The sequence below is a fragment of the Sceloporus undulatus genome, chromosome 1, assembly GCF_019175285.1.
Source record: "Sceloporus undulatus isolate JIND9_A2432 ecotype Alabama chromosome 1, SceUnd_v1.1, whole genome shotgun sequence".
In the NCBI taxonomy this organism is placed as follows: domain Eukaryota; kingdom Metazoa; phylum Chordata; class Lepidosauria; order Squamata; family Phrynosomatidae; genus Sceloporus; species Sceloporus undulatus.
In genome coordinates, this window is record NC_056522.1 from 164,428,272 (window position 1) to 164,442,818 (window position 14,547).

Genomic DNA, 14,547 nt, shown 5'->3' on the forward strand with positions numbered 1-14,547 from the left:
ACGAAGGTGTTATCAAAAATCATGACCGACCAATCAGATGTCATTCTAGTTACCCCATAGTGGTCAAGACAACCGTAGTTTGCTCCCCTTCTACAACTCTCCAAAGGACGCTATCTCCAAATCGAGTACCGTCCTGACCTTCTCTCCCTGCATAACGGGCTGATTCTCCATCCTGACATGGACTCTCTCCCATTGGCAGCGTGGAGGATACAGTTTTGACCTCCCTCCCATCTGAGGTTCGGGACGTCATATTGGCGGCTCAAAAACCATCCACGTGCAGGGCCTATAGCTATAAATGGACTAAATTCTTGGCTTTCCTTGACCACAGGAAGATTACGCCATCTCAAGTGTCAGTTCCCACCATCCTTGACTTTCTTATATCCTTAGCCAATTCTGGCTTAGCCCTCACTTCTATCAAGGGCTATTTGTCGTCCATCTCCTCCAGGTATACGTTTGGGGATAAGCCGTCTCTGTTTCGGAATCCCTTGGTTAAGAAGGTTTTAAGGGGATTCAATAATTTACATCCACCCTCTTCGCTCCCTAGCCCGTCTAGGAGATTGGGCATGGTGCTCTCTAAGCTTACATCTAAACCCTTCGAGCCCATGGCCACCACAGACCTCAGACTGCTTACATGGAAAACAGCCTTCTTGGTGGCCATAACGTCTGCTTGTCGGGCTGGAGAGCTGTGTGCCCTGCGGGCTGACCAGCCCTACCTCCGTTTTCACAGGGACAAGGTGGTTCTCCGGACTGATATCACCTTCTTACCTAAGGTGGTGTCTGCCTTCCATCTAAACCAGGACATTGTGCTTCCCACCCTGGCTCCGAACCCGACCACAGACAAAGAGCGTCGCATTCACTCCCTGGACGTAAGAAGAGCTTTGGCCTTCTATCTCGACAGAACCTCGGGCTCAAGGCTTTCAGACAGGCTCTTCGTCTGTTACTCAGAGACTTAAAAAGGGATGCCGATCTCCCCACAGAGATTTTCTAAGTGGGTCACTAGCACTATTCACCTTTGTTATGAACTTGCTGGTGTTCCCACTCCGGCACGGGTTCGAGCCCATGCAACTCAGGCAGTAGCTGCATCCTCTGCCTTTTTGTTTGGAATTCCTCTGGAGGATGTTTGCAGGGCTGCTACCTGGTCCCAGCCTTTAACATTCATCAGACATTACAGGCTGGATTCTAGGGACAGACAAGGCGCAGCCTTTGGGAGGGCGGTGTTGATCTCTGGCATGCATTGATCCCTGGCTTCCATTGAATTCACAACAACCCTTTATGGTATGGTTATGCTGTTTATTAGTATTAATAAAATTGAATGTTACAATGCTTGGACACTCCCTCCTCCTTGACTTAAGCTTGCCAGTCTAACCCATTTGTGTGATTCGCAGAGACCACGAAGAAGAAGGACAGGTTGCTCACCTGTAACTGTGTTTCTTCGAGTGGTCATCTGCGAATTCACACAAATCCCGCCCATCCATCCCCTCAGTGTCCCGCTCACATTATTGCTGACGTTGCCGTCTAGCTGTGGCGGCTCATTCGGAACTGAGGGAGAGCGGGCCGCTAGGGGCTTTATATAGAGATGGGCGGAGTTACCGCCAAAAAGTTGCAGAAAGTTACTTTGCATTCTGCCCAGAGATTCCAGAAGTTTCCGAGCATTGCTACGCAGGCGCAGAATAACCCATTTGTGTGAATTCGCAGATGACCACTCGAAGAAACACAGTTACAGGTGAACAACCTGTCCTTTCAGACCAGGGGTCCATTCACACTCCATAATTGTAATGCTATGATGCCTATTAAACTGCTGAGGCTCCATCCTGGGATTGTCCATTGAGGAAGAGGCCTTTGGAGTCTTCAGGTGGAGAATGTTCCTTTGGTGCCTCTGACCAAACTACAAATGCCAGAATTTCATAGGAACCTTGGAAGTTAAAGGGGAATAATAGTGCCTGAATTGTGTGGTGTGACTAGTGTTTTAATTCTGAGGGCTACAGGTTATTTCAAGTTTTGAATATACCACTTATTAATTTCTGTTTACTGAAAAGACAACTAGAGAAAATGAATTACAGTTAACCATGGTAAGTCTTCTTGTTTAAGGTATTCATGCCAGTATCTTAACTTCTAGGAAACATTATTTTATGTCAAAATGTGAGGGTGGCAGATGGTAAAACCAATTAAGTCTGATCCTTTTATAAAAAAATGATCAGAGGAGCTTTAAACCGTAATGTGAACCAGTAGTAAGTGTGCTTGTTTTCAGAGTTTGCTAAGAATATTTTCAATTCCCCAGCAGCTACATTTATAAGTTCTCATATGCATTAGCAACCAGGTCTGTCCTTGATCTATGACACCCCTGCAACAAATCCCCTTGGAATATGAATAGAGGAGATACGTTTGTGTTGACCATACAGCAAAAGAAAGTGAAGCATGCATTTAATATTGCTTGAGCCATTTTAATACTACTGGTATTCTTTTTTTAAATCATACTTAGACATTTGTTTGTTTGCTGTTTAAATGTGATAGCTGTCCTCTGCTTATAATGACAGGCCTGAAATGCCCTTTTATCCAACCATCCATCCATCCACCACTCTGCCCAAGTGAGTGAATGGGGAAGTCTCAATTTCCTGTCTATCCTGGGACCTATCCCGGGATTATCCTGGGTCATTTTTAAACTTTTGCTTATCTTGGAACTTGCACAATAGTTTTGTTCCACATCAGATCAGGAGAGACAGGCATTCAGCTTCTCATTCCAGGTCAAAGTCAGGATATTGTATGTTTTGGATAACCCCTTGCTTTCAGATTTTATAAACAAACACCTTGAAGGCCAGAGAAGAAAGACATATTAGGCACTATAGATGCAAGAGCACTATCTACCAGCATATCTCAAACGGAAGCCCTAAAAATTATACAATCCACATTAGATAAGAGGGAAACCAGATACTCCTCAACACATTTTCACTCTCCTTTGAAGAAATAGCATTAACATTTTTTAAAAATGACGAAAAATATTATTGATAAATTAAGGGAGTGGCCATGGGGTAATCTATAGATTCAATTTTTTAAATCTAAAGATTAAAAAAGAAGGGGATCATCACCTCATTATATGAAAAACAGACAGATGTACGCACTTCACATCTGATAGTAATCATCATATAACTATGAGACATAATTTTCCATATCACCAATTGCTTAGAATAAAACAATTGTTCTCATGAAAAACAATTTAAATTGGAATCTGCAATATGGACACTGCCACACTGCAGAATTAAAGCAGATTGACACCACTTTAATTGACATGATTCTTTCCTATGGAATCCTGGGATTTTTAGTTCGATGAGGCACCAGAGCTCTCTGACAGACCAGGATGAATACCTCACCAAAATACAAGTCAATAGCATGCTTTGCTTCAAATGTTATGGACACACAAATGGGAAACCTCGAAGTCACCCTATTCCAACAGCCCTGCACAAGTTGGGAAGACTCAGGCTTGTGCTTTCCTTGATTGAGGAATCTATCTATCAGGAATGGGGTCTTCCTTAGTAGTTTAGAAGTCTAGTAGAAACTCTTTTACATAATAATATGCTATGATTCTATCTTTCATAATAATAATAATAATAATAATAATAATAATAATAATATTTCTATTTCCTGCCTCTCCCTGTTTTTGTGGATTTTTAGTTTTTTTTATTACATACAATAATATCTTCACTAGAAGCAAAAATAAAAAACAAAAAGAACACAAACATTATATTTCCATAGCAGGGTATAGCTTCAAACAATGTAAAACACTATCTTTCTTAGCCTTCATTACAGTAATTGGCTAAAGTCTCATTCAGTATTTCTAATACCAAAAGGTGAACAGGATCACAGACACACAGAGTTAAATCTCATGTCTTACTCTTGTTAAATCCTAATTATAAATTTGGGTCTCTGTAAAAGGCACATTAAAATATAAGATGGTGGTTTCATCATCACGTTCTAGTTGCATACAGATGAATGAGGCATGCAAAAAAAATTCTGTTCCATAGTAAGGATGAGCTATCGCCAAAAATCTTGCAGGGATTTCCAACAACGAATATAGTAAAAAGACACTATATTAATTTGTTTTATTGCAATATTGTATTTAAGAGACTGTCAATATTAACAAATAGGACAATTCCAGAACTTATCCTTTTTTAGATTATTATAAAGTGTGAGAAATTATGTTTGCATTAGAATTGGAGAAAGATCTTGTCATTACACATATATTGCTGGGTTCAAAATTTTGTCCATTTGCTATGGAATTGTTCTTTTGTCCAAGAAGAAATGCAGGAGGAGGAAAGGGTATCCAGAACGTGTGGGTGATAGAGATATGCTTCAAATCTTATGTTATTCTTTGTAAAATATCACCAGGCTTTTGCCTTCTTTTCAGCAGTTGCTTTTAGTATCACTGCACACTTCCATTTAAATTATGTCTCAGCTGGAGGAAGATGAGTTTGTTTTATGTAGCAGTCAGAGGTTCTGAACAATATCAGTCAGTGAGTTACCAGAATGGTAAATTAAATCTGGAGGGAGTGAAGGGAGCTTGCTGATCACTTTGATATAGAAGCTGCAAAGAGTGAGAGAACAGAAATAGGCCCAAGTGTTTATGTTCCTGAAGGAAACATACAAATCATTTCCTTCTTTCCCATCCCTGTTGTGGTCCATCACTTTAAGTCCATTTTCACCTTGCTAAGGGATTCTGAATGGGCCTCTCCGCTCTGACACCTAATTAATCTCTCACAAGTCTGGTCTTGCAGCCTGCCTGTCTGCAATTCCCTTCATCCTGTCTGAGTTACTCATAATATATATTCCTTTCTTGTGCTGTCTCTTTCCCTGAAGATGCAGCTTTCAATTTCTCTATTGGGAGCTGTCTCATATAAATCAATATGCTCTTCTTCTTCCCAAAAGGAATATATCCTCAGCCTGGCTTTCTCCCCTCTCACAAACACATTGCTGTTGAAGTGTGATATGATAATTGTCAAAGAAAACAGGCCTCCTTGCCCAACACCACACATCTCCACAGGACTAGCAACTGAGTTCCTTTCATTTCCGTTCTTTTAAGCATATTTTTGGCATGGTAGGAAGTGGAATGCCAGCCAAGGGAATTGCCAGCTGCCATCGTTGTTTCCAAGTTCAGGGCCCAGAAACTGTTTGGGGGGGAAAGATGGCAGGCAGCTGCAGTCTTGACCCTTGCTTCTCTTTACAGTGTGTCTGCCGCCTTGCAAAATGTAAGGTAAAGGGAGAGGGATGAAAAGAGAGAGAGAAATGCTAGCTTTTTAGAGTTTGGAGTTATGCTTTTACAAAAGTAACTAGTGGTCATTGTAGGACTGAGTCCTTGTGGTAGGCATGTACAGTGGTCAAATGCAAGCATGTGCATACCCACCTTGTCATAGGCATGTGCACAGTGGTCAAAGGACAGCATGTGCGTCCCTCTAATATTTCACAGATGGAAACCAGGACACAAGTGGCCAGGCAATATCAGAGTGAGATCAAGTTGAAAAAGAGTGAGATCAAGTTGGTTATTCATTAGGGAGAGAAGCTGAGAAGGACTATAACATTTTGCATTTCTCTGAGCTTATTGGGAAGGGCAAGACTCTGTCCCTCCTCTCTTCTGTTGGGTTGATTGAGTGCAAACTACTTTTTCATTTTGAATTCTGGATTTGGTAATTGAAGGAAGCTGAGGATAATGGAGGAAAGTGAGACAGAAACTGGTTCATTTTAAGGGCAGCTGAAAAGGTGGGAGGGCAGGAGGATTTATGAAGACTGCTCCTGCCAAATCAGAACAGTTGGAAAGTATGTGTGTGCCCCATTGCTACTTTTATTCTCTGAATGTGGGTTTACTGAAAGTATTAGAGCAACCATTTTGGGAAGCAGTATGCTGAGCTAGAAAGCACCTCCTATGGAAGCCGGGGAGTTTGATACTCATTTTAAGAAAGCCAATCTAATTCTCACTTACTGGCATAAGACATAGATTGGAATCAGTTATTATTCAGATTTTGCACGGTTCCATTTTATTTTATTTATTTATTTGCAATTCAATGTTTAACTTAGAACATTAAAAGTGTATTGTGAGCGGGAAAGATTTACGGAAACGTGTATAGTTTAGGGGAAATATATACAATTTAAATGTGATATTTCACATTATACACACACTCCGAATATGGGAAGGAATGGACTAACAAACACAAGTACAGTTGACATAGACCAGAATGAAACTAATCCATCCATCCTTAGACTCTTTGTCTGATCCAAATGGACTAATCTTAAAGTTGTTGCCTTGGGTAACATTCTTAATAGACAGGTGAGGTGTCCATTTAATTAATAAATATAGTAAGTTGTAAGCTATCACAACTTTCTAAGCAATCTGAAGCCTGGAAAAGGAAAAGGCTGATTGTTGTTACAAGAAAAGCTGTAAGGATATTGAGATATGGTATTTCTAAAACATCCCGGAGAGACATCATGCCTTTCTGTCACATTCATTTATTTTAATTGCAATTGTAGAATGTGCATAAACAAATTACTAAGGACATAAAACAAAAGAAATAGTATATAAGTCAAAGAAGTGGAACTAGTTTCCCCAGTTGACTGTTACTGGTATAATTAATCAATATGATTTTTTCTTTAGAAAAACAGGATTGGAAGTATATATTTTGTGTTGTATATATACTGTGGATGTTAAGTCATAGTTGGTTGACTTATTGTACTCCATGTTACCTTTTGGTGTTCCTAATTTATTCTGCAATAACAGTTTCTTAGGTTATGTCATTGTATTCTTTTACAGTGAGAGATGCAGATATACCTTACGTGGCCATAAGGATTCAGTAAACAGCATTGAGTTTCTTCCTTTCTCCAACATCATTCTCACCAGCTCTGCAGACAAGACCCTCTCTCTTTGGGATGCCAGAACAGTAAGTAAAGTTATCTGCTTTGTGGTCTGAATTAATAGATGCAAAGTGGTCAAGCATTGTGTTCATTAGATGGGCAATATTTTAATTTTTTGTAGTTATGGATCAATAAAGTGAATGTGATCAATACTTGACTTTGAGGGATAAAGTAATAGCAAAATGAGGAAATGTGTGAATGTTATAAGCATTTATAGTTTGCTGGTGAGCACTTATACAGGTTTGTATTTTACTAGACATAATATTTCTCAGTGCCGAATACTTCATCTTGACCAATACAATACAATACAGTGCTAGATCATACCACATAAATATTTGTTTGACTGGCACTGAGCACTTTCACTTATTGTCTAGTAGTAGTACTAAATATATGAGAAAGCCAGAGTTTCAAATCTTCTGGATAAACAGACAAATTAAGATGGCTGCTAGGTTTCTGACATAAGACTGCATCCTTCTGTGTAGTTTATATCACTTCAACCCAAAGTAGTTGTCCCTGGGAGAGCCCCAATGCCAAGCAAGTTTCCAGGACCAAAAGAAACAATGGTACCCACTGAGAACAAATATAGTGCTGGTCCTTGGCACATTGCAAAAAGGGAATGGCCAATCCCCAAACATCAGATAGACTAGAGTGTGAAGCCCTGCTCTACATGGAAGGGGTGAAAGGCCTTGGATATAGACAACTGCACCTGGTCATAGTGGAATACTTGTGACTGATTGTGTCAGTATCTGGAATCTGTTAGGAAGACTATAATTAGGGGAATTTCTTAATTAAATTAATCAAATTGCTGAGAGGGAGGGGTAACAATGCCCTTGCAAGACTGTGTCCCTTGATGTATACCAAAGGACCAAACAATCCCTTAAGAGATGATGCAGAGACAGGCTTCTCCAATTAAAGTCCAAATATTTATTGAAAGGGGAACAAAGATTCAGCAAAGGGCACGCACACACACTCAATACTCAATGGAAGTAAAGGAGGGAAATACAGGAATAGATTGAGAGAGGAAGTACTATGGGCGATACTCACTTCCGAAGGCTTCTCCATGGGAATCCAGTGTAGATGTGGATGATGGAAGAGACATGGCTGCTGGAACATGGGGGGAAATGACTGAGGGAGATAAAATCAGAGTCCAGTCTGGCGCCAAGCTGTATTCTGAAGATAGCACACCTGAGCGAGCAAATCTAAGGGATCTTGTAGGCGAAATCTAGCCTCTAAGCGATTAGGTTAATGGTTTGGCTGAAGCCTAGAAAAAGGGTTTTAATTCCCTGGGCTTTGTTAAGCCGAGTTGTACAATAGCCTGGTCAATGCATTTGGGTCTGACACAAACGGAGGAAGGCAAACAGATAGATGGGTGGGCTGTTGATTTGATCACTGGCCCAACAAGTGTGAGACTGAAAACAAACAATCAGGATTGTGTTAGGTTTGGAGCTGATGGCTTTCCCATTTACCAATTCCCAAACTTCCTGTGGGGAATTTCCAAGTATATTGTCCTGCCCCCTCCCTTGCAAGTTGCCTACCTGGTCTCCTCGCTTTGGAGAAATGGCCGTTCCACTAGCAGGTCAGTTTGAGGTCAGAGTGAACTCCACATACTCCAAAATTTTATAAAATCTAGTTATTCTAACCAATTCATAAGTGTTTGTTCCCACCAGCTTTGAAAGTGTATGATGAAATTCTACATTACTGCCTTTTTCAATACTAGCAAGGTTGATTATTCACATAAAAAAGATGAAGAGGGCATATTTCAAGAGCATTTTTGGAGCTATTTGTTACTGGCAACATTTCACAGTCTTCAGGGTTTGGGGCAGGGGTAGAAGGTACAAGAGACAAAGGACAGCTTCCCTTGCCTCCCCCCAAAATTTCCATGAAGATGGGGAAAGAACAGTGTAAGGGTCGAAGGCTTTCAGAGAAGATGCCAACCACAGATGTTGGTGAAACATCAGGAAGAAATTTTTCTAGAACATGGCCACATAGCCCGAAAAACCCACACAAAACTACAGTGTAAGAGTCACTTACAAGACTGAAATGTACTGAGATGGATTTCTGAAATTCTGAAGCTCAAATGTGATCATCATTAATTGTCCACAGCAAGAAGGCTATAGCAGCCCCCCTAAGAGGTTATTACCTTGAAAGGCCAGGGCACAAAGACACACAGATAAGACTTTAGGCCTATGCAGTTTGTACAATGGCACATCAAACAAGCCATCCCTAAGTTTACACTGCAATAACATTAGGGTACTTTAAGCAGAGCAAGCCTATTTTTCATCAAAGCCATTAACTTGCTGATCAGATCACCACAGAGGAATTCGAAAAGATAAAATTCCTCTGGTATTCCTAGAGTGTTGTTTTTTAATGAAGTTTCTTTCACATATGTCAATTTAGCATAGGGTATATTCAAAGGCAGTATTATCTCTAATTACTGCTATTGTAAATTGGTCACAGTATTTACCAGTGTGCATTTATCTGGTGATATGACTCTAGCCCATGACTGTGTATGCTATAATAAAAATATTAGTTTTGAACAGAGCCCAAACATGTTCATTATTTTTAAGTGCTAATTTTAGTAGTGCCTTCCAAAAAATTTGTTGCCATAATTGATTGTTGTATTTCATTTCCTGTGGCTGGCCAGGTAAGCACTTACATAATGCTAAACTGTCATATCCTTCACTTATTTTATGTGAGAATGACTTATTGAAAGCCATATCTATGGTGTTTTCTTTCCAACTGTGATTGTAAATAATGAAAAAAGTAAACCCAGTGAGAACAATATTGCTCACACTCTTCAATGTCTGTAATACTTAACTGTAGTCTGGATTGGCACAGTAGTGTGTCTCATATTAGGAGTTTAAGTGCCATGCCTAAAGTTGGTTTACCTCACAAATAAGGATAAAGATGGGCAATGATTCAGGTGAGACAACCTAACAAACTATGGATTGTTCCCACCAAGGTTCATAACAGAAGCTTTAGAACCTGAAATAGACTTTCTGCAAGTATATAGCATATTTGTTTATGTAAAAATATTTGCACTAATTATGTCTTCATGGCCTGTTACAGACTGCCAAAATAAAGCTGCTTTGGGTCTCTTTGGAGGTATGCTGTTTAAATGATGCATGCATCCTAAGAATCCGGAAGGTGCACCAAAGCTGCACTCCAGTGCTTAGGAATGGAGGGTGGTTTTGGCGCGACCTCCGGACCCATGCATCATTTAAATAGTATACCTCCAAAGAGACCCGAAGCAGCTTTATTTTGGCAGTCTGTAACAGGCCCATGTGATCTAAAGTAGTAGTTTTTATTTTAAAATAATAACATGTATTTCCTTTAGAAAAGTACTTTTAAAACAACTTTTCAGTCCTGGAAAACCTCCCCAGAGCAGCCTAAATGAAAACCATTTTAAAAGCTAAGTGAAGTAAGAATGGGTTTTCGGTTGGTTTTATCACAGGTAAATTCTGTGTTAGTCTTCTATCACTGTGTTAGTCTTCTCTCCAGTTTCATTGGCTGAAGCACCAGAAGATTACTTGGGAGACAGTAGTCAGCATTCTGCTGATGATATGTGCACATATAAATGTGACTTATGGGTGCATATGTCCCTTTTTGGATGGTATGAAGGGCTTTATTGCCCTTGCCCTCTGACCCCAAACTTCCTCAACCAGCAACTGCCAAGCTCTAGGAGGGCTGTTTGTTTCTGGTGGGGAGAGGGGAGGCAATGCAGGCCATGGAGACATGGATGTTCTGGAGGAAGGGAAAAAAATTACACACTTCACCCGTGAACACGTCCTCATTTCATTCTCACCCTAAGCTGACTCCAGCTGATGCTTCATCATTAGAATTACCTCCCCCTTCTGGCCCTCTCAATGTGTAAGCAGCCGAAGAGGAAGGATGTGAAACTGAAATGGATTCACTCTGCACTCCAATATAGAATCTCAGCCAACATGTTTTTCTACTAACAGAATGAGACATTTGCACTCAGGCTGGTTACTGAACTATAGCAGGAAAGTGAACCATTAACAAATGATTTCCAGCATGAAAAAGTCAAATTCCCAATGCCTCTACAACCTCATATAATAAGACTGAAGCAAAGGAAGGATTAATCCGCCTCTATAGTAGTCCAACAGCATTGTGTGATAAGCACCTAAACGACAGACTTAAATGCCAGTATATCAACTCACTATCCTTTTTGAATGGAGCTCAAACTGATTTCAAGGAGTTAATCTGCTTTGTGCAACAAATCTAAGCTATTTTGTTCCTGTTGACTGCTTGTTTGTTTATTGTTATTGGCACCAGCCATCAAGCACTTATGTTTTTTTTCCTGCTTATTACCTCCTCTGTTACAAAAAAGGGACACAACATAAAAAAAAGAGTGGGGGGACAAACCTTTCTGTTTAAAGCAAAACATCATGGTTGGAGCTACAGCCTCCTCCCTAAATAAGAAATTGGCCCAGGTCAACAATCCTCATTGCTAATTCAAAACATGTGGCCATTGATCAATCTTTCTTGAATGTTAAGTTCCATCTCAAAGTAACAAGAGGTGTGCTGTATTTTTTGATACCCTAAAGCAAGGGAGGAAAAAAAAAGAACTCTTTGATTTAAAAGCAGTTAGGTTTATGGGACTGTACCTGCAACAGATGGGCATCTGAAGCATGTATCACTCTCTCAGCAAATTCTAAATATCGGTGCAATTGCAATCCCTGCTTCCCTTTGAAAAATCTACCCTGAATAAAATGGACCATTACAATTCAGTGTCAAACAGCAATGCTGCTGCATTATTTACTTAAGGTAGAATTTAAAGTAGAAGAAGCAGCCATCAATATGCCCATGTTCTGAGTTATTGTGGCAGGGATTGATCTGTGGTCCTAATCTCCCCGCTTTGGGGGTTACATCTCCAACCATAGCCATTTGCTTTAAAGTGAAGGTCTTTTTATTATGATGATGATTAAGAAAACAGTTTCCAGAGAAATGAGGGATTTGAAATAACCTCCCACATCCGTGAAAGGAAAATCTCCATGAGCCATGGAGGTATAAGTAAAGGCTCCCGGGGTATAAGTAAAGATGTCCACTGAGTCTCAAACTTTGTAGGTACTGATCTGTCCATGAGAAAAAGATTGTGTTAATTTCTACAGTCTTCACATCCAGCACAACACAAGGTTCAAATCTTTAATTTGAGAGGTATTCAAGAAGACAAGCTGTCCATGTCAAAGTGCCTTATTTTGAATGGTCTGGCCATTTCCCACCATCCACTCCCCCCCCCCATTGCTCTTCAGTAGCTATGTCCAGTCCACATCCTAATATTCCTAGAGCCCATTCACACTAAAGAAATCACTCAGTGTGGAAACTGGGTTATTTCATGGATTTGTCACGATCAAATCTCTCCATGGCATTTTATCCCGGATTCCCATTCCCATTCACATAGGTAAAATGTCATGGAGATAGATTTGATCCTGGCAATTACAGCAGCAGGGACAGATGAGGTGCAGGAAGAGGATGATGAGGGCAAAGACAAGGGGAGGAAGGCTGATCCACGGCACGAATGGGGGCAGATGAAGAGGAGGAAGAGAAGGAGGAGGGCAAGAGGAGGAAGGCAGATCCAAGGCATGGACTTGGCCGGTGAGGAGAAGAAAGAGGAGGAAGAGCGGGGCTCCGAATGGGATCGATTTGTAAGTTCCCACTGGCGGCTCATGCCAAAAACCCGGTTCTTTTGAAAAGAATCTCTTATATCCCCTTCTTTAAAAAAATGGGTTAAGGGCCATTTGCACCAAATACAGATCAGGAAAACCCAGTGCGAATGTGGATGATCCCCAGGAAAACCTGGCACATGTGTGAACAACCCAAATTAACACCAGTTTGGAAACCAGTTTAAAATGCAGTGTGACTGGGCCACTATTCTCCATGGTTTGGAACATCCTAACCAGACAAAGTTCGGCAGTGGGCTGTGTTACAGTCTAGATGACAGTGCTGGTATTAAGCGCTAGTGCTGCCACTTCTTCTTTTCTCGTGAAAAGAGATGCTTCTGTTTTTAAAGTCTGTTCTTTAAGCACTCATATTCATGCCACATTAATTTCACATCTTATATCTCAGGGTGCATCTACACTGGAGAAATAATGCAGTTTGACACCACTTTAAGAGCTGAAGCTCCATACTGTGGAATCCTGGGCGAATGTTTTACATGATCTTTAGCTTTCTCTGCCAAAGCATGCTGGTGCCTCACAAAACTACACAACCCAGGGTTCTGTAGGATGGAGCCATTGCAGTTAAAGTGGTGTGAAAATGCATTATTTCTATTGTGTAGATGCCCCCTCAGTTTGTATCTATAGGTAGTTGTTTCAGACGGCATACCAAACCATAGTTGAAGCTTGGGTTCTACTTTGAATTTGTTGGCCTACTACAAACTTGGTTTGCCTATTCATATGTGAGTTTACAACATACATAATCTTCCTTAAGTATTGTTTCATGTGAATTCTATATATGATATGTCTGCACTGATTCATAAACATTATCAGTAACCTTCCTTAAACACTAAGATTTAAGTGTGTGTGCGTTAAATGAATGCTGAAAGAAAGCCAGGAATAAAAACAAAGCAACAAACACTTATAATTTCACTGTGGGATGTCTGTTTTTCCTTTAACAGCACAGCATCCATAACTCATTGTTGTCTCTAATAAATTTCATCCTAGAGGGGAATATATCATCATTGGTCTTTACTGAGTAAGTGAATCTTTGTTTCACACTTTTGCTTGCCTTCACTCACTCTTTAAAAAATGTGAATATAGGCTCAGACCGGATAGCTACAAGTTGATGTTGCTGCTCATGTTCCTGCAGCTTTCTAAAACACACCACAGAATAAATTGGATTTTTTTATTCAGAGAATGTTAAAAAAGGAAAGAAACAACAGCACCCCAATGCCTCCAGTACATTATACGTTCATCATGCCACTTTTTTCAGCTGATTGAACAAGAATTCTATCTTTGTTGTTCCTTCAGAGCAGTCTAATGGTGCCATCTGGGCAGTAAGGATATGATGCAGATGATAGGTAGCTGATGTAAAAATAATTGTTTGTAGAAAACTTGAAATCGGTCTACCAGGATATGGACCACAGCTTCAGAGACACTGGGGCTGAATCTTCTGTGAAAAGATAGCAAATATGCAGGCAGTGAATGAACAAAATGATACAAGCATCATTTGCTGTTGCGGCAAGTAAAACAGTTGCCTTCAAAACCTGATGCAAACCAAGGTCAAACATAATGGCAACTATATTTGCTGTGTATAAATTGAATGCCACCTGCTTGTGAATCACAAAGGCATAATAAATCTTGTAGCTTGAGGCTGTAGCCATAATTTGAGAATATACCATTATGAGAGAAACTAGGGAGTGTCATATGAGTATTCCAGAAGTCATAAGATCACGTTGAGGCTTGAACCCGAATGTGCTGAATATTATTTAAGTCAGTTAGGCCCTATAATGTCTGTAGAATATAAATGGGATCCATTGAGTTCAGTGAGATTTATGGCACAGTTCTGTACATATTTACTTAGAGGTAAATCCACTTTGCTCAGTTGGTTTACACCTGGGTGATGTGCATAGGGACGCAGATATACTTCTTAGCAGACATATTTAGAGTTGTGCTGTTAATTGCTTTATGAGGTTAA

General features: G+C 40.2%; 1 protein-coding gene across 2 annotated transcripts in view; it reads left to right on the plus strand.

The window, feature by feature from the left end:
• SPAG16 (sperm associated antigen 16) overlaps positions 1-14,547 on the plus strand; it is a 510,294-nt gene that overhangs the window by 289,548 nt on the left and 206,199 nt on the right. For both annotated transcript variants that reach the window (XM_042446654.1, XM_042446655.1), the window contains one exon: positions 6,791-6,917. In XM_042446654.1, coding sequence (XP_042302588.1) covers positions 6,791-6,917 — 127 coding nt within the window. The remainder of the gene's footprint in view (positions 1-6,790; positions 6,918-14,547) is intronic.